The 18,858-nt window shown below is 36.2% G+C and overlaps 1 protein-coding gene across 1 annotated transcript in view; it reads right to left on the bottom strand.

Moving 5' to 3' along the window:
* Nucleotides 1-13,147, bottom strand: part of PSMD14 (proteasome 26S subunit, non-ATPase 14) — a 99,864-nt gene extending 86,717 nt beyond the window's left edge. Inside the window, exons 1-3 of the mRNA XM_043487704.1 lie at nucleotides 12,629-13,147; nucleotides 4,361-4,490; nucleotides 2,046-2,097 (exon numbers count right to left, since the gene is read on the bottom strand). Of these exons, the coding sequence (XP_043343639.1) occupies nucleotides 2,046-2,093 (48 nt within the window). The 5' untranslated portion in view covers nucleotides 2,094-2,097; nucleotides 4,361-4,490; nucleotides 12,629-13,147. The remainder of the gene's footprint in view (nucleotides 1-2,045; nucleotides 2,098-4,360; nucleotides 4,491-12,628) is intronic.
* Nucleotides 13,148-18,858: the final 5,711 nt, after the last annotated feature.

Raw genomic sequence — 18,858 nt, 5'->3', positions numbered from 1 at the left:
CATTATCAAATGGAAATGAGCTATTATCAATCCAAAGAACTTTGACTTTTTATTAAAACTAAATAATACACTTGGGACTTCCCTGGCACTCCAGTGGTTAAGACTCCCTGCTTCCACTGCAGAGGCGTGGGTTTGATCCCTGGTCAGAGAACTAAGATCCTGGATGCCATGCATGCACAGCCAAAAACAAATTTTTTTAATAAACAATACTTAACTTTTTCCACTCCTTATTACAAAATAATACACAACACTTCATTTTGTTGAAGTAACAGCTAGAACAAGGGCAAAATAAAATTTTAAGAAAAAATATAATTATTGAACACCTAGTATTTGACAAACGAGGTTATCACAGAAATAAGAACCCCATATATCATTCTTTTGAAAGTCTGTCATCTAATCAGAAAAATGAAACACATGAAGTAACAGATTCTCAGACAACACAATTTTAAGTTCAAATAAGAATACAAATTGAGGAGGAACACGTGCTGATGAAATTATCCAAAACCAAGGCCAGGTTACTGAACCAACTCTTAGTGTTCCGCTCAATGCAAAGGTCTGCAGTGGTCACCGAGGTATGTTGTAAATCAATTTGTGGTCCGTCAAACCATCATTTCATGTCCAGCAATTTCCAGGCATGGATTTCTGGCATGGATATATAATTTACTGCATCTAATACTTACGGGAAAAGTTATTTTGGTATTTAAATTTGAAGCAACTTCTCTTAAGAATTCCAGTAAGGTAATACCTTTACCTACATGTAATTTGCAGGCTAATGTGAAGCGTCTATACACCACCTCAGTTCACTTTTGACACTTTTATATACTTAAACAATATTATTGCTGATTTTAGAATGAATCAGAAAATTCTAGAAGCTATCTATAATGTTTGCAAAAGTATGAAAGCAGCTTTAGGGGCCAAGTTCAGGGAAACTTAGACCTCTTAAGCAAACGTATTACAAAGATTTTAGAAAAATGAAGAATCATAAAGAAACATGCTTACAGAAAAGGAACATGAGAAATAGCCAAAACTAACAAATGGTCTATACAAGGATAAAATACAGAATCATAAAATGATTTCAACATCCTAAAAGGAAAAGGTTTATTAGTCATCAAGCACAATGGGCCTAACACAGAATTCTTGTAAAAGTGCCTAAGAAACATTGAAAATTTCATGAAATCTCAAACACGACTATTTCTCACACAAAATATTAGACTACTATGAATAAAGGAAGACAAAGTCATTGATAGTGATACAGAAATATGGGAAAGTTGATCACTAAAAGGGTTCTAAAGGTGGGTTAGAAAAATACTCCCAAAATGTCAACATAAAATAATATATTACATAAAAGTCTCACATAGTCATCTTTTTTGTGACTGGAAGACTGGGAAGACAATCACTGTAGAATTCAAAAAAAGCAGAAATTTCTTCTTCAGCTGAAAGCAGACAGAATATCCTAAGATAGAAATCTATCTGGAGGCTATTTGCCTCAACTGTACAGAACAACATAAAAGATAATATTAAAACTAACTGAAAACTAATTTAATTTTAGCAAGAATGTGAAAGAAATCATATATACCAAATTTAAAGGAAAAAGAGGTATTACTTATTCATCCATGTATCATAATTACTAGAAGGAATTTATCAGTGTTAAGATCGTACATACATTCTATGGGTTTTCTGGATCTTGCCAATAGTATGCAATGTTTACTTTTTCATGTGTTACTTTTAGTCTACATTGTAAACCAGAAATAGGATATTATGAGTCTCTCTTTTTTTAACCAAAAGGCAAGTGTGATTATCTTGCGTATCTCAAAAGTTTAAATCAAAGCAGAGAAAATTCTTATTCCTAGGAGAAAATTAAATTAAGATAATAGAACATATTCTCACAAGTTATTTAGTGTTGGTATACAACGCCCAGCAGTAAGGGAAGCTTCTCACCATAAGGTTATCTATGAGAATTTCTTGGGAGTGATTTCTTTCTGTTTGGATAACTCGTGAAAGGCTTGTAATTAACACACAAAGAAACACTCAGTCCATATACTAACCTGGCCCAGTCCAGGCATACCTCCTCCAAGTCTAAGAAGTCTGTCCATACTTCTAGAAAACAGAGACAAAGAGAAACGTTCCTGAGCACAAAAGTGTTGACTCAGTTGCTATCTATGTAATTCACCTTCAGTCACTCAGTATGTCAAAAATATTGGTGGTAATTACAACACAACATCAGACTTCCTGTTAATTAACACCACATATTAATTCAAGAAGCTGTCTTCCATGCTAATTAACAGACCTTATTTTACTGCTTTGGTTTTGGGTTATCCCCAGTTTTAAAGACAAGCAATCTTAGCATACTTTCAAAACTTTGCTATCATTAAGTTAATTATATTTTCTTATTGTTATCTAATAAAGTACCTGAATGAGGAAAAAGTGCCTGAAATGCTTATCATATGTATGATTGAATCTCCTTCAATTTGTCCAGAGTGTACAAATAAAAATCCTCACTTTTAAATTAAATTTTAACATCCTCATTAGTAAGTTCTGTGCTAATTAACTTACAGCTTGTCAGTTATCATCAAAACTACATGTGAAAGACATTGTGAGCAGATTATGGATCTCTGAATTAGCATCAAAGGCTTTAAAACACACTCATTATCCTAAACGAAATATTATAAAGTAAACATTAAATGCATTAGGATAGTGTTCTAGAATCCACACAGATAGTTTGCATTATATCAGATACTGTGAAGATATACACCATTTTCACCAAGGAAATTCGGCTGCTGGTCTCAATTTTAGAGTAAATCAATACAAAGAAGATTAACTTTGAAATGTCGATCTGATTTTTTTCATCTCTGGAGTAACTACAGAAGATACTCTTATAAGCTCAAAATTTTCACAGAAGAAATCAAAGGAAAAAATATCAAGGGTACTAATATGGCCACAAATACACAAAAAGGAGTAATCAAATTATAAAAATTAATATTAGTACAACTAAATAATAATGAAGCAATTTCTTCTACTTGAAAACTGCTGCTATGCCTTAAAATTCCTCTTCTTCCTACATGTATGTATTAGAAAATGGTATCACTACAAACTATATTTGAAACTAAACAAACATTAACAGATTAATTTAGTCACTTATCCACTTTGTTATACTAGTTAGAACAGCTCTACTAACTCTAACTTATAATCATTACACTATTGCCTAATCATGTTTGTTGAAACTGCTAACAATTTAATCCTGCAAATATTTAACACTGTTAATACTGCAAACTTCATTCAAATCCTAATTTATAAAAGTGCCCAAATGATACAACAACCATGCAATCTGTACAAAGTGAACATACCACCATAACCACCACCTAGACGAAGAAAGAACCTTACCAGCACCTAAGAATCTCTTATGTTCCCTTCCTATTCTCCAACACCCTGCAAAGGTAGAATTCCAAGGTCTAACAGCAAACCTTCTCAGGGTTTTTGAGTTTTATATAAACAAAATAACATGTTTTGGGTCTGGCATCCTTCACTCCACCAGTTTGTGAGACTGATAACAGATAAACTCTCTTTAAAAAACAAAAAGGCACATAAGAAAACTTGATAGTCCAAACAAAACTTCCACTTCACAATCTTAACTAACACTCCTAACAGCAACATTTACAAATAAATTCTCCATTAAATTCTCATTAAAATTCCATAACTCAAATATGTCATTCAATACACAGTACTTTTTAATGGCTGTTGACTGAAAACAAAACAAAATAAAGCCCTGTGTATTTAAAATATAAAAGACATTTATTCCTCTGCAAAATACTATTCCCTTCCAAGAAAAAAAAAATTCTTTTGGATCAGTGCAAGCTTACTAACATAAAGAACAAATGGGGGAAAAAATTTAGACACTTTATATATTCCAGGCCAAAGTAAATTCCCAGCTGTGTTCAGTTTATCTATTCCCCCTGTGTTGTTTCTGATGACTTTACACAGACTCCAGATGCTGTGAATATACATGAGCTATGTGGGGAGCAGAGGGAAAGAAAATCTGGCAGGTCAAACTTGTGTTTTTAGCAAAATGAGATGTCTCAGCAAACAGAAAAAAATATTTAGCAAACTAAAACATTTAAGATAAGATAATAAGGTTTAATAAAAAACCAACATTTGGAAATGCAATATATTGAGAAGTGTTCTAAATTACACTACTTTTAAGAAGTTTATAGAAAGCAGACAAGAACAAAAATGCTACTTGTGACTTTCAAGAGTTCTTAAATCTGGGCTTTTGATCTGTGTTAAAAGTAACACATTTTCATAATATTGTTATAACAATATCCTGAAAGAATAAATAAAAGTAAAATACATTCTTAATTCTTACCTGGTCAGTAGCTACAGCTCTTGTGGTGTTAAGCTTCAATTTGCTGAGTATGAAAAATTTCTTAATTCAAGTTCTTGTTAATACTGGCAGGTATAATTTTTCTGAAGGCTTTTTTTTTCCCCCCTCTCTCCTAAAAAAAAATTAATTAATTAATTAAATAAGATATAATTATTTTGAGAACTAAGGAGGGAAATATATCAAGCAAAATTTCTAAAAACAAAATAGAAATCAAAATTGATTTTTAATTATAATGTCCTGAGAGTACAGAGTGAAATACCACCCAAGGGAGCTATATATAGAGCATAGTGATTATCCCTGTATCCAAATTTTGTCCCTAAAGTTTTTTTTGAGCTGTTCTAATTATATGTAAAGATTGCTATCTCATGACTTTCAGTCTTTCTAGAGGAGTTTTAAAGAACAAAGAAGATTTATTCATTTTTAAATAGAACAAAATTACCATATAGGTTCATTGCACATTATTAGAAATCTGTAATATATTATGGAATCTTAGTGGTTAATTTCCCTGTATCTTTAAAGTTTGTTATTTCATTATCCTAGGAATTACTCTGACATGTCCTAATCAATAATTCTCAACTATGCCAAAAAAGACTAAACTAAGGAGAAAATGGAGGATCACCCCAAAAATGCAATAGAGAAGTAATCACCCCAAATAATGCAACAGTGAAATACGTTATAGCCACTGCATCATCTTTCAGTCTTTATGGTGATGCCCAAAGCACTGCTTCATCTTTCAAAAAGATACAAAATACCAAAGATACCATCTTTGTAGTCTTTTTTGTTAGCTTTCATTGAACTAGTACTTCACAATCCCTCATATTCTTCCCCTAACAGCAAAGAGAGAACTGACAGAGAAAAAGTTTCACAATTATTAGAGATTCACGAGGTGAATGTAAAAAAAAAAAAAAAACCAGCACTCTAATGATGACAATAAAATTGACTAAACCAAGGTTTCTCTGGCACTACTGACAGTCAGAACCAAGGAATTTTTCTGTTGTAGAGGGCTGTCTTGTGCCTTACAGGATGTTCAGCAGCATCCCTGGCCCCTACCCACTAGATCCCATAGCAAGTACAGCTGTGATAATCACAACTGTCTCCAAAAAAGGGAACCTTCCTGCCCTGTTGGTGGGGATGCCAACCGGTGCAGCTATTATGAAAAACAACATGGAGGTTTCTTAAAAAACTAAAATTAGAACTACCATATGATCCAGCAATCCGACTCCTGGGCATATATCCGGACAAGATGACAATTAGAAAAGATACATGTATCCCAATGTTTGTAGCAGCACTATTTACAAAAGTCAAGACGTGGAGGCAACCCAAGTGCCCATCAACAGATGATTGGTTCAAGAATATTTCACACACACACACACACACACGAATATTACTCAGCCATAAAAAATAGAATGAACCACTGCCACTTGCAGCAACATAGATGGACCTAGAGATTATCATACTAAGCAAAGTCAAACAGAGAGGATAAAAATTATGTCACTTATATGTGGGATCTAAAAAAATAATGCAAATAAATCTATAGGCAAAACAAAAACAAACTCACAGACACAGGAAAGAAACAGTCACCAAAGGGGAAAGGGGGTGAGGAAGGGATAAACTATGAGTATGGGATTAACAGTATAAACTACTATTCAGAAAATAGGCAAGTAACAAGGATTTGCCGTATAACATGGTGAACAATGTTCAATGTCTTATAATAACACATAATGGAAAACAATCTAATACAAATGTGTGTGTGTGTGTATAAAAATGAATCACTTTGCTGCACACTAGAAACTAACACAATATTACAAATCAACTATACTTTAAAAAAAATGTCTCCAGACATTGCCAAATCATTCAGGTAAAATCACCCTATATAAACAACATCTTAGACCACTGGCAATACCCTAGATAATTTTCTCAAACTTAAAATCCAAGGAATGCTGGAAACTCTGGAGTTCTTCAAAAAGTTCAACACAGAATTACCACATGACCCAGAAATTCTACTCCCAGGTATATATCCAAAAGAACTGAAAACAGGTATTCAAAACAAGTACATGTACACCCATGTTTATACCATCACTATTCACAACAGCCAAAAGGTGGAAAGAGCCCAAATGTCCATAAAAGAAGGAAAAGATAAAACAAATTCTATATATACATACAGTGGAATATATGGAATGTTATTCAACTATAAAAAGGCACTAAATATTGATAAATGTTACAGAGTGGATGAATCTCAAAACATGCTCTGTGAAAGAAGTCATGTGCAAAACGTCATATACTGAATGATTCCATTTATATGATGTATCCAAAATATATAAATCCATAGAGATAAAATGCAGACTGGTGATTGCCAGGGGCCAGGGAAAGGAATAAAATGGAGAAACTGCTTAATGGATAGGGGATTTTACTTCAGAAGAATGGAAATGTTTCAGAACTATTAATATATACAGAGGGTAGTTGTACAACATTATGAAACTACTAAATGATTGGAAAAGGTTTTCATTCCAATCCCTAAGAAAGGCAATGCCAAAGAATGCTCAAACTACCGCACAATTGCACTCATCTCACACACTAGTAAAGTAATGCTCAAAATTCTCCAAGCCAGGCTTCAACAATACATGAACCGTGAACTTCCAGATGCTCAAGCTGGTTTTAGAAAAGGCAGAGGAACCAGAGATCAAATTGGCAACATCCGCTGGATCATCCAAAAAGCAAGAGAGTTCCAGAAAAACATCTATGTCTGCTTTATTGACTATGCCAAAGCCTTTGACTGTGTGGATCATAACAAAATGTGGAAAATTCTTAAAGAGATGGGAATACCAGACCACCTGACCTGCCTCTTCAGAAACCTGTATGCAGGTCAGGAAGCAACAGTTAGAACTGGACATGGAACAACAGACTGGTTCCAAATAGGAAAAGGAGTACATCAAAGCTGTATATTGTCACCCTGCTTATTTAACTTCTATGCAGAGTACATCATGAGAAAACGCTGGGCTGGAGGAAGCACAAGCTGGAATCAAGATTGCCGGGAGAAATCAATAACCTCAGATATGCAGATGACACCACCCTTATGGCAGAAAGTGAAGAAGAACTAAAGAGCCTCTTAATGAAAGTGAAAGAGGAGAGTGAAAAAGTTGGCTTAAAGCTCAACATTCAGAAAACTAAGATCATGGCATCCGGTCCCATCCCTTCATGGCAAATAGATGGGGAAACAATGGAAACAGTGGCTAACTTTATTTTGGGGGACTCCAAAATCACTGCAGATGGTGATTGCAGCCATGAAATTAAAAGACGCTTACTCCTTGGAAGGAAGGTTATGACCAACCTGGATAGCATATTAAAAACCAGAGACATTACTTTGTCAACAAAGGTCCGTCTAGTCAAGGCTATGGTTTTTCCAGTGGTCGTGCATGGATGTGAGAGATGGACTATAAAGAAAGCTGAGCACAGAAGAATTGATGCTTTTGAGCTGTGGTGTTGGAGAAGACTCTTGCGAGTCCCTTGGATTGCAAGGAGACCCAACCAGTCCATCCTAAAGGAGATCAGTCCAGGGTGTTCATTGGTAGGACTGATGTTGAAGCTGAAACTCCAATACTTTGGCCACCTGATGCAAAGAGCTGACTCACTGGAAAAGACCCTGATGCTGGGAAAGATTGAGGGCAGGAGGAGAAGGGGACAACAGAGGATGAGATGGTTGGATGCCATCACCAACTCAATGGACATGAGTTTGGGAAAACTCCAGAAGTTGGTGATGGACAGGGAGGCCTGGCGTGCTGCGGTTCGTGGGGTCGTAAAGAGTCAGACACGACTGAGTGACTGAACTAAACTGAAATGATATTAAACTGTTCACTTTAAAATGGCTAATTTTGAAAAGAATATAAGAATATATATATGTACATAACTGAGTCACTTTGCTGTACAGCCGATTGGTATAAATTACTATTCAACTATACGTGAATTAAAATTAAGAAATAACTAAAAAAAAATTTTAAGTTAATTTTGTGTTATGTGAATTTTACCTCAAAAATTATTTTTTAAAGGATCAGTGAGTTGGACAATGAATTTCTAAGATCAAAAAGGAAATATGAAATATCCAGTTAGTATTCAACAAGAAGGACTCTTTACATACTTTAACAAGAACCTGTTTTGCAAAAGAGCTGACATATTCTGTTATCATTTATGATGCTGATACAGTTCAAATGTGGACAAATGCGAAGTGTACACGAAGGTGAGTAAAAGGAAAGAACACAAATTAAAAAAAAAAAAAAAAACACTGGACTAACTATCTGGTGTTCATAAATCTAAAAGAATGTTTTATGAGCAAAGATGATGGTTATCCCTGCTTCAGCAAAACTACAAATTTACTTTAAAAACTATCTTATACAATTAAAAATTATTGCATCAGGGAAGATGAAACAGTTCCAGGGATGGATTATAGTGGTGATCACACAATGTGAATGTACTTAAATGCCACTGAACTATAAGCCTAACAAAGGTCAAAATGGTAAATTTTATTACATGCATATTTTAACACACATACACACACACACAAAGTATTGCAAGTACCAGTAGAACCAGAAGAAAACATAAGCTAAGGCCTCTGAAGAGACGTTATTAAAAACATGTAGGCTCATGTATGATGGATGATGAACAGCTAATTACATTTAAATGATGTCATCCATTTCAGGTACATATACATTCAAAACCAGGAAAATACAGAACAAAACTCTGCATGCGCTATTTTTAAATTTCATTAACATTTCTAATACACTTTTTTTTTTTTTTTACTATTCCTTTATTTTTACTTCTGTAAATTATTCAAGATCTGACTTAAAGGTGTAAGAAATTTTAACAGATCTACTGGACCCAGGTGGTAAATGGTGATGACAGTTTTTCTTGGTGTATTAAGGTTAAGAGCTTAAGAGTCTAGAGTCTCAGTGCCAGGATTCAAACCCTGGTTCCAACACGTTTTAGCTCTGTGTCCTTGGGTCGGCTACCTCTCTCAGGCTCAGTTTTCTCATCTGTAAAATGGGGATAATGATAATATCTATCTCAGAATATTAAAGATGACAATGAACATAAATAACATTTAATAACGCTTGGCACATAGGAAGTAAACAATGACTGCTAGCTGCTGTCATCAGCTGCTCATCCTATGAGCATAGCTACAGCTCATTCAACACAGGTTCTTCTTTCTAAAGAGTTTGACCTTTAGTAAATTTCAAAACACTGGGCATATTTCACAGTAAAAAATGAATCAATCACACTGAAGAGTAGGGACTCGTTTTTTGCAGAACTTAGCAAAGGGGGTCATAAAATTTAAGTTGTTACACTAGAACATAAAAGAATACTTACTAAAAAAGAATATTTAAAATACTCAGAAATAAAAGCAATGCAAAATGTCTATGAATCAAAACTAAGTTTTCACATTTATCAAAAAGAAAAGGACTCAAGAGCTCGTTCATGATATTATTAGCTAAAAAATTATCAGATAATATGAATAAAGTGTTTATGCCTAGCATGTCATATATAATGTCTAGAACTCTGGTAAAAAATAGTACAAAATAAGTATCAGTACTTTCATAATCCTCATGATTTTCCACTTTTTCACCTCCCAAACTGAGCTAACAAAATCATGAAGCCCTTATCTGGTCGAGTTTTTCTTCTGTTTTCCAGTTCATTTTTTCATTTTTACTTCTCAACCCATGCCGCACTTATATACTATTCTCAGACGATAAATCCTTTACTCCATATTTGTGATCTCACTGTATTTCTAATTCCTCTACTCTCTGATTTGTGGAAAGTAATTAGGAATTTCTTTCTCTCACTTTCTTCAGGGCTTTCCTCAGTTAAAGAAATAGAAACAGTCAACATTAAATTTAATTATATAAATAAGATTTGGAAATCAAGATTCCCCCCCCCCCCCATTTAGAACAGTAAGGATAGAATTATTGTAAATATCTTGCACTATCTCCTAATTACAGCACCAAAACAAAACATTTATTAAATAGTTCCTAGTATATAGGGCTTCCCTGGTGGCTCAGAGATAAAGAATTTGTCTGTCAATGCAGGAGACCCAAGGTTCAGTCCCTGGGTCAGGAAGATCCCCCGGAGAAGGAAATGGCAACCCACTCCAGCGAAATCCCATGGACAGAGGCGCCTGGCAGGCTACAAAAAGTGGGACACGACTTACAAAAAGTGGGACACAACTTACTAACAAATAAGGGCTTCATGACCGTTGTATATAAGATGATACAGAAATAGAGTCACTAACGAATTTAGTGACTTGCACCAAAAGAATTCACCCTCTACCTGAGAGGAATGATACAAACCCAAGAGAAAAAGCATAAAGTGAAAAGATTCAGCTGGAAAGGCTCTGGAGGCAATCAGACCTAGATTTGAATCCCGGAGTCTTCACCTACCCTCTCTGTATATGACGTGAACAAGTTCCCTTCTTCTAAACTCTAGATCTAGACTCCAGACCTCACCTTAAAATGAGAGTAGTATCTTTCTTGCAAGTCTGCTGTAAGAAAAAAAATACAAGCACCTAACATAGTACCTGAGACATTCACAGATACTCAGTAACTGTTATTAGGATTCTCTTAGAGCCAGAAGAGATTATTTAATCCAATTCTCACTTTACAGACGGGGACACCAAAATATCATAAAAACATAATGAGTGTCAATTGAGTGCAACAAACTGGGTATAAGACAAGTTCACGAGTAATAATCACAAGTGTTTAGGTAAGGCTTTCACAGGTGGACAACAACTAAGGAAACAAACATTGCTATAAAACTAAAAACAAATTTTAAGCACAACTGCTTTGTGTTACTGATTTTCAAACAAGGGTTCTGAAAATAGATATTAAACACAAGGTTTACAAACAGGTATAAAAGTAAATTAAACCCATGTCAGACAGGTTAAAAATTCAGCTTTTCAATTAGAACAATAATATAATATTCATCAAGCATCCTAGGAGGAAAAAAATCTCCCAAACTCAACAGGTGAGGCTACATTGAAAGATCATGTCTTCAGAACTTTCTCCTGTTGGCCACATGTAACTTTGTTCTGAAACAAAATCAAGACAATATTCAGGTTTTTCTCGAAACACCACTTCACTAAATGCATCCTGTAGTTAATTTTCAGCCACCATATATCTTAATCTTTTCAAATGCACAGTAACCCACTTAAGTTTGAATGTTTAAAACATACCCAATTTAAACTTTAAATGAGCCAGTTGGTAGTTTTATAGGACAAGACTAGAAGACTACTATATTAATCATCTGCATTACAACTGTATTCCGTTTTTTCTGTTATTTCACCATTATCAGTGGCTGTCGTGCTTACTCACAAACATCGAGTCAGCAGAACTAAGTAATTTTGTGGGCAGTGGAAAAAAATAATTTTCACTCTAGAAGTACATTTCTTGCTCATTTTTAAAACCTCTTCCTTACCTTTCCCATTAAATCTTTTACCAACTTTTGGATAGCATTTTAATTTCAAGAATTTTTCCTTCGATCACTGGATTTATTTCCAAACTTTTTCAAGAACTTTACATTTTTCTTCTTTGACTGACACAATGTAGTGTCCCCAAGAAAACTGAGTTCCAAGATGTAACACACAGTAGCAGATCTCGACTTTACCGAAAACAGGAAATGTAATCAACTCATCAACAACTACTCAATTAGGACAAATTGAAAGTAAGTTCAAACGCAGAGCAGAAATAACCGCACTTTGTTTTTAAGAGTTTCAAGGTTAAAAACCAGTGCAACTCTGGGTTTTGTTTGTTTTTGAAGGGAGATAAAAACCTAAAACTAAAAGAAAATGGGTCAAGGCCTATCCTTGGGAGAAGTGATAAAGCAAACATGCAGTCAACGGTAAAGTTCATTTTATTCTCTCACCCTTGTTTCCTGTCTAGTGGGAAGTTTTTCAACACAGGGGTAACTTTCAACAGAACACAAACAGTGGCCAAAACCAAGGATTCTCCCTCTATAGGGAGCAGAGGTTCCCAAAGTCTGGTGAATTCAGCGGAGCAGAAACGCCCGGAAGGAAACTACATCCAGACCTAACTTAATCAGAGACCCGGGAAGCCAGCGAGGAGGACGAAGGAACCTGGACTCCACCCTCACCGCCCGGGGCCCCAGTGGCAACTCGGCTGGGCAACGTGACTCAGGAAAGCACGGGGCTAGCAGCGGCCTACCGCGGCTGCCTCCGCGGACATCTGAGGCCTGCCTTCACAGGCTTACCTGAAGGCGGGCGGAGAGGGAAGTCGCGGTCTGGACCCTTGTCTTCCAGGAGCGATGACGCGGCGACAGCGACAGCAGCAGCTCGGACTGGGCCCGGCTCCGGCTCGGCGAACCGGCGATGAATCAGCCCGATTCCATTCAAAAGAGTCGCCCGGGCCTCCGCTGCGAAGCACTTCCGGGTTCACTGCTCCTCTTCGGCTTCCGTTCCTCCGACGGCCAATTGGAGACGACTCGGGAGTCGGGCAGGCGTCCCTGGAGTAGCGCCCGCGACAGACGGAGCGGGCCAGCTTCTAGACTGCAGGCTTGGAGGGCGAGGCGGAAGTTAGCGCCGGACGTCCTCGGACATCCTCGCTGCTCCGCCCTCACGTCTGCCTTCCCCGCTTCTCGGCGATCTGCCCGCCCGAGATCCGAGACGCTGGCCTGCGCACCCTGGGAGGTGACTGGATAGGAAATGGAAGTGTAGGAATGCGAAGTCCAGAACTCCTCTCGTTTTGGTGTTCATCGCGGCCGGCCCTACTTCAAAACGAAAAGGTTCAGTTGAACTAAACTTAACGTGGTTACCTGAGAAGCAAGAGAGAAAAGGGAGAAGTGTGAAAACAGTGGAAATCGGTCGGTCTGATGTTCTTTTCCATAGTGCAGTCTATTCATCTTCTTGTCTTTACCAATTTGTGAAGATTGAATTTCAAGGAAAACAAACATTTCCTTAATAGCGAAACCATCTGTTGTAAGCCCAATTTACAAAACTTAAGAAATCATTTACTCACATTTCTCCTAGTAATTATCAACAATAACGTTTTACCCATTAGCTCCCCTGCTAGGTGTTGAGAGAGCAAAACCGCCCGAGAAATGACTATTGACAAGTTTATGTCACAATTCAGCACAGGCTCTGTTCAGGGCAGGACGTTTACCAAGCCCCTCTCACTTTGTAAGATATGTTCTAAGTAACTAGCATCTTTAAAGCATTCCTAAATCAAGAAAGGTGATCAGTCTACTGGATAGGGGGAAAGGAAAGATTGCAACATCTGAATCCAAAACTGTTTGAGTGGCACAATTATACAGAATTTCCCACGCAAAAATCGCTATCTAAAAAATCGGAATAGACCATCTCATTTATAAAGAAGAAATAGCAGCACAGATGTAGAGAACTAAAGGATGGATGCTAAGGGGGAAAGGGGAGAACAGAAAGGATTGAGAGATAGGGTTTGACATGTATACACTATTGATACTATGTGATGACACTTAATAGTCACAAACTTTCCAAATTTATTTAAAAAAAAAAACATTAATCCGCACATCCATGAAGCTTGATAAAGTCTAAGTGGGATAAATTCAAAGAAATACACATCTGGACACATTATAATTAACCTGTTGAAAACGAAAGTCAAGGAGTGAATCTTGAAAGTGTCAAGAGAGAAGCCACTCCTCACATAATCCTAAATAAGATTTATAAACAACCAAAACTACTGAAGCAGAAAGCAGTGGGATGACATGTTCAAAATGCTGAAAGACTGTCAGCTAAGACTTCTGTATCCAGGAAAACTATCCTTCAAAAATGAAGGAGAAATTAGTACATTCCCCAAATGCATGTATAAACAAAAATAACAACAAGTTGTCACTAGGAAACTTGACATACAAGAAATTCTAAAGGGAGTCTTTCAGGTTGAAATGAAAAACTAGACAATAACTCAAACCCATATAAAGGAAACTTGTAACTATATAAGTAATTATAAAAGTATAAATGTATTTTTTGTTTATAATTCTTTTTTCTCCCATTTAAACTACAGCTGCATAGTAATTAAAAATCTTTGTTGATAGGCATATTATGTATAAGGATCTAATTTGTATCATAATTACAGTACAAAGGAAGCAAGAGGGAATGAAGCTATATAGTAGCTAAGGTTTTGTATACTATTGAAATTAAACTGGTATTAATCCAAGCTGTATTGTTCTAAATTGGTACTTGTAATCCCCAGTTCAGTTCTGTAGCTCAGTCGGATCTGACTCTTTGGGAGCCCATGGACTGCAGCATGCCAGGCTTCCCTGTCCATCACCAACTCCTGGAGCCTGCTCGAACTCAAGTCCATTGAATTGGTGATGCCATCCAACCACCTCATCCTCTGTCGTCCCCTTCTCCTCCTGCCCTAGGAGCCACCGCTAAGACAACAACGTTTACCCATTAGCTGCCCTGCTAGGTGTTCAGAGAACAAAACTGAGAAACTGAGTAATGCCTAGAACAACCACTAGGAAGATACTCAAAAAAATATATCATAAAAGAAATGACAAGGTAATTCAGTCGTGTCTGACTCTTTGCAACCCCATGAACCTCAGCACACCAGGCCTCCCTGTCCATCACCAACTCCCAGAGTTTACCCAAACTCATGTCCATTGAGGCAGTGATGCCATCTAACCATCTCATCTGTCGTCCCCTTCTCCTCCTGCCTTCAATCTTTTCCAACATCAGGGTCTTTTCAAATGAGTCAGCTCTTCGTATCAGGGAGCCAAAATATTCGAGTTTCAGCTTCAACATCACTCCTTCCAATGAACACCCAGGACTGATTTCCTTTAGGATGGACTGGTAATTAAAGGTACAAAGGTAATTAAAAGGTACAAATAAGTATTTAACATAAAAGGTGGGAGTAAGAGGGAATAGAAGAACAGAAAAATATATGACATTAAGAAAACAAATAGCAAAATGGCAGGCACGAATACTATCTTATCAGTAATTACATTGCTAGTGCTAAGTCGCTTCAGTCGTGTCCGACTCTGTGCGACCCCACAGACGGCAGCCCACCAGGCTCCCCCGTCCCTGGGATTTTCCAAGCAAGAACACTGCAGTAGGTTGCCATTTCCTTCTCCAATGCGTGAAAGTGAAGTCGCTCTGTCGTGTCCGACTCTTAGCAACCCCATGGACTGCTGCCCACCAGGCTCCTTCGTCCATGGGATTTTCCAGGCAAGAGTACTGGAGTGGGGTGCCATTGCCTTCTCCATAAGTAATTACATTAAATGTAACTAAATAAATGCATCACAAATGGATTAAATATTCTAATTAAAAGATTTGTAGAATGGGTTTAAAAAAAAAACTATATGCAAGCCACAAAAGACACATTTTAAAGACAAAATATTTTGAAACTAAGAGGATGAAAAGTACATTTACCATGCAAACAGTAACGTAAATGGTTTGACCACTTTGAAAATTGTTCTGGCATTGTTGGATTTTGGGGGGAGGGAGGGGTGGCAGCAGGCTACACAGAGACCTAGGCAGTGAAAGAACAGAGTCCTAACAACTGTTACCTCTAGGGAATTCCCATTCTGGCATCTTTTTTTAAAAAAATGAAGTTAAAAAGTACAATTACCAGAGAACTCCTCGGTGCTCCAATGGTTAGCATTCAGTACTTTCACTTCTGTGGCCCAGGTTCAATCCCTGTTCAGGAAACTAAGATCCTGCAAGCTAAAAAAAAAAAAAAAAAAATGCTATTTGACCCAGCAGCTCCACTTTACATATTTACCAAAAGTCAATAAAAACATTTGTCCACACCAAGACTTAAACATACTAGTTCATAGCAGTTTTATTCATAATAGCCCCAAACTGGAAATAATCCAACTGTTTCCCAACTGGTAAGTGGATAAAATGTGGTATGTCCTTACAACACAATAATGTTCAGCAGTAAAGAGGAAACCACTTATATATGCAATAACATGGATGACTTTCAAAAACATCATACTGATGGAAAAGAGACACAAAAGAGTACATATTGTAAAACACAATTTTAATGAACTCTAAACAAATGGAATCACATACATAGTGACAGAAAGCAGATCAGCGATTCTCTTGGGGGTTCAGTGTGGAGTTAGATGCTGCATGGGGTGTGAAAGAACTTTTTGGGTGGTCAGAAATATTCTATTTCTTTATTGTGGTGGTTTATCAAAAATCATACTGTACACTTAAGTACATTTTATTGTATATAGTTTATACTACAATATAGTTGATATAAAAGAGAAGAAAATCCTCAAATTTGTTATTTAGTCATACCAAAGTATGACTTCTGTCTAAAATGTCCTTTCTTCCATCTCCCATCCCCATATTTTACCCCAGTGGTTGAAGTATGATCAGTAAATAACAGTCACATTGCTTACCCTACAGTCCTACTCTATCATCCTTATTTTACTTGTTTGCCTTTGGCATCTAAATTTTAAGCTTCTTGAGAGCAGTGGGTAGGGCCTAGCCATCATAGATACTTAAATATTAGAATGATATTTATTCAAGTAGTTTGCTTGCTAAGAATACTCAAAAGGATCAGAAATATCTAAAATCTAATAGCCCCTCTTGAAATTATCAATTCTTTAAAGTTAAATAAACAACAAAATTTATAGAATTCAGGCCACATATCTGATACAAATATTACATCTAATGCTTAAAGCATTCATTGTTTGGGTTAGTCCCAGTGTGGCTATATAGTCCCACTGTATGCACAAAATTGTGAATTGTTTGATATGTTTCCTAAAATCATATATTGCAGAAGTTTACCTTATTAGATATATAATATGCCTGTATCAGAGAGAAACTTTTCCTGCTCCTTTGGTATCTTCTGAACCTGACAGGTTTGTCAAATGAATGAAAAACTCTGGCTATTAGCATTACTACATATGTTCAAAATGCATGAACCTTATTATAAAAATTCCTTCCTTTTTGTAAACAGCACTACATGCATATACATATAATTCCTTTCATACACAAAGTCTAACTATGTGTCTAACAAAAAGTTGTAACAGTAGGTTTTCAGATAGCCTAAATTTACAATCATGAATATTAGAAAAGAGCTATTGCAAAATGAAACTTTAAGAAATGTTTGGAAAAATTTAAGAAACATTGTTTTCTGTTCAAAATTCAAAATCAGTTTTAATTGTTATACCTAATTATAGTGTTTGAATTACAGTTTTGAATATTATAAATAGATCTAGCACAAGAAAAAGGAAAAATAGGAAAATATTTACTTTTTGAAGTACAGTGATTTAATGTATAAAGCCAATAGAATAATTGTTACTTCTGCCAGATGGTATTTTACATTTTGATAAAAAGATATATTCTTAATCATATATGTCAAGAAAAATGGACCATATGTTGTTAAACACTTCCAATTTGTAATTTAATTTAAAAGGCACTACTGATATTGCCATAATTTTTTTTGGTGATGTGGCCTAAGTATCCTTGGTGTCAATAAAATTTAATTTTCTCAAGTAATTTCCTTATTGTTCTTTGTTTGAGCAAATAACAAAGATTTTTTTTAGCACCTACAAAGAAAAGATGCCATGAAAAGGATAAATCAGCATTCAGAGTACGTATTCAAGTTACTACTGGGTAAAAAAGCATAACCTCTGTTTCCAAGAAGCCTCTAAAATTTAACTTACTGCATTCTAGCAAAGTAAGTAAAATACACAGGATAACTCAAATGATTCCAAATTGACATCCCTTAAGTTCAGAAACCAAATATATTGTTAAGATTTTTAAAAAGCGGGGAGGAATTCCTTCGGGGTCCAGTAGTTCGGACTTCACCCTTCCACTGCTGGGGGCACAGGTTTGATTCCTCGGTCAGGATAGTGAGATCGGGCAAGCCCTGCACATTGTTGCATGTGTTAGTTGCTAAGTCGTGTCCAATTCTTTGTGACCCTATGGACTGTAGCCTGCCAGGCTCCTCTGTCCATGGGATACTCTGGGCAAGAATACTGGAGTGGGTAGCCATTTCCTTCTCCAGGGGATCTTCCCAACCCAGAAAGGAACCCAAGTCTCCTGCATTGCAAGCAGATTCTTTACCACATGAGTCACTAGGGAAGCCAGTGTAGCCAAAAAAAAGATTTAAAAAAGTGATAATTTGTATTACAAAGTAATTTTGATCAATACAAAAGGGTTTCTGATGAAAGAAACTGTATGGAAGACACAGAAAATAACATTTGATTTATAATGGGTAAAGGAAATTGATACTAGATGAGTATTAAAGGTTTTGTATGGATTTTTTTCCTCTGCCTTTTGAAAAGGAAATTTGTTGGTCCTTTTTCCTCTGCCATTTTCCATCCAATTCTCCTTTCGTTCTATAGGGCTTTATGTACTATTTTATTCTGGCTGAAAGTTTTAATTACCATGTACATTCTGAAGACTTGCAAATTTCTATTGTCTGTCTTTTCAGGTTTTTTTTGTTATTGTATTACGGGGATGACAGAGGATGAGATAGTTGGAT

This window comes from Cervus canadensis, chromosome 15, assembly GCF_019320065.1.
Source record: "Cervus canadensis isolate Bull #8, Minnesota chromosome 15, ASM1932006v1, whole genome shotgun sequence".
Classification (NCBI taxonomy): Eukaryota; Metazoa; Chordata; class Mammalia; order Artiodactyla; family Cervidae; genus Cervus; species Cervus canadensis.
This window is presented reverse-complemented; position numbering and strand designations above follow the sequence as displayed.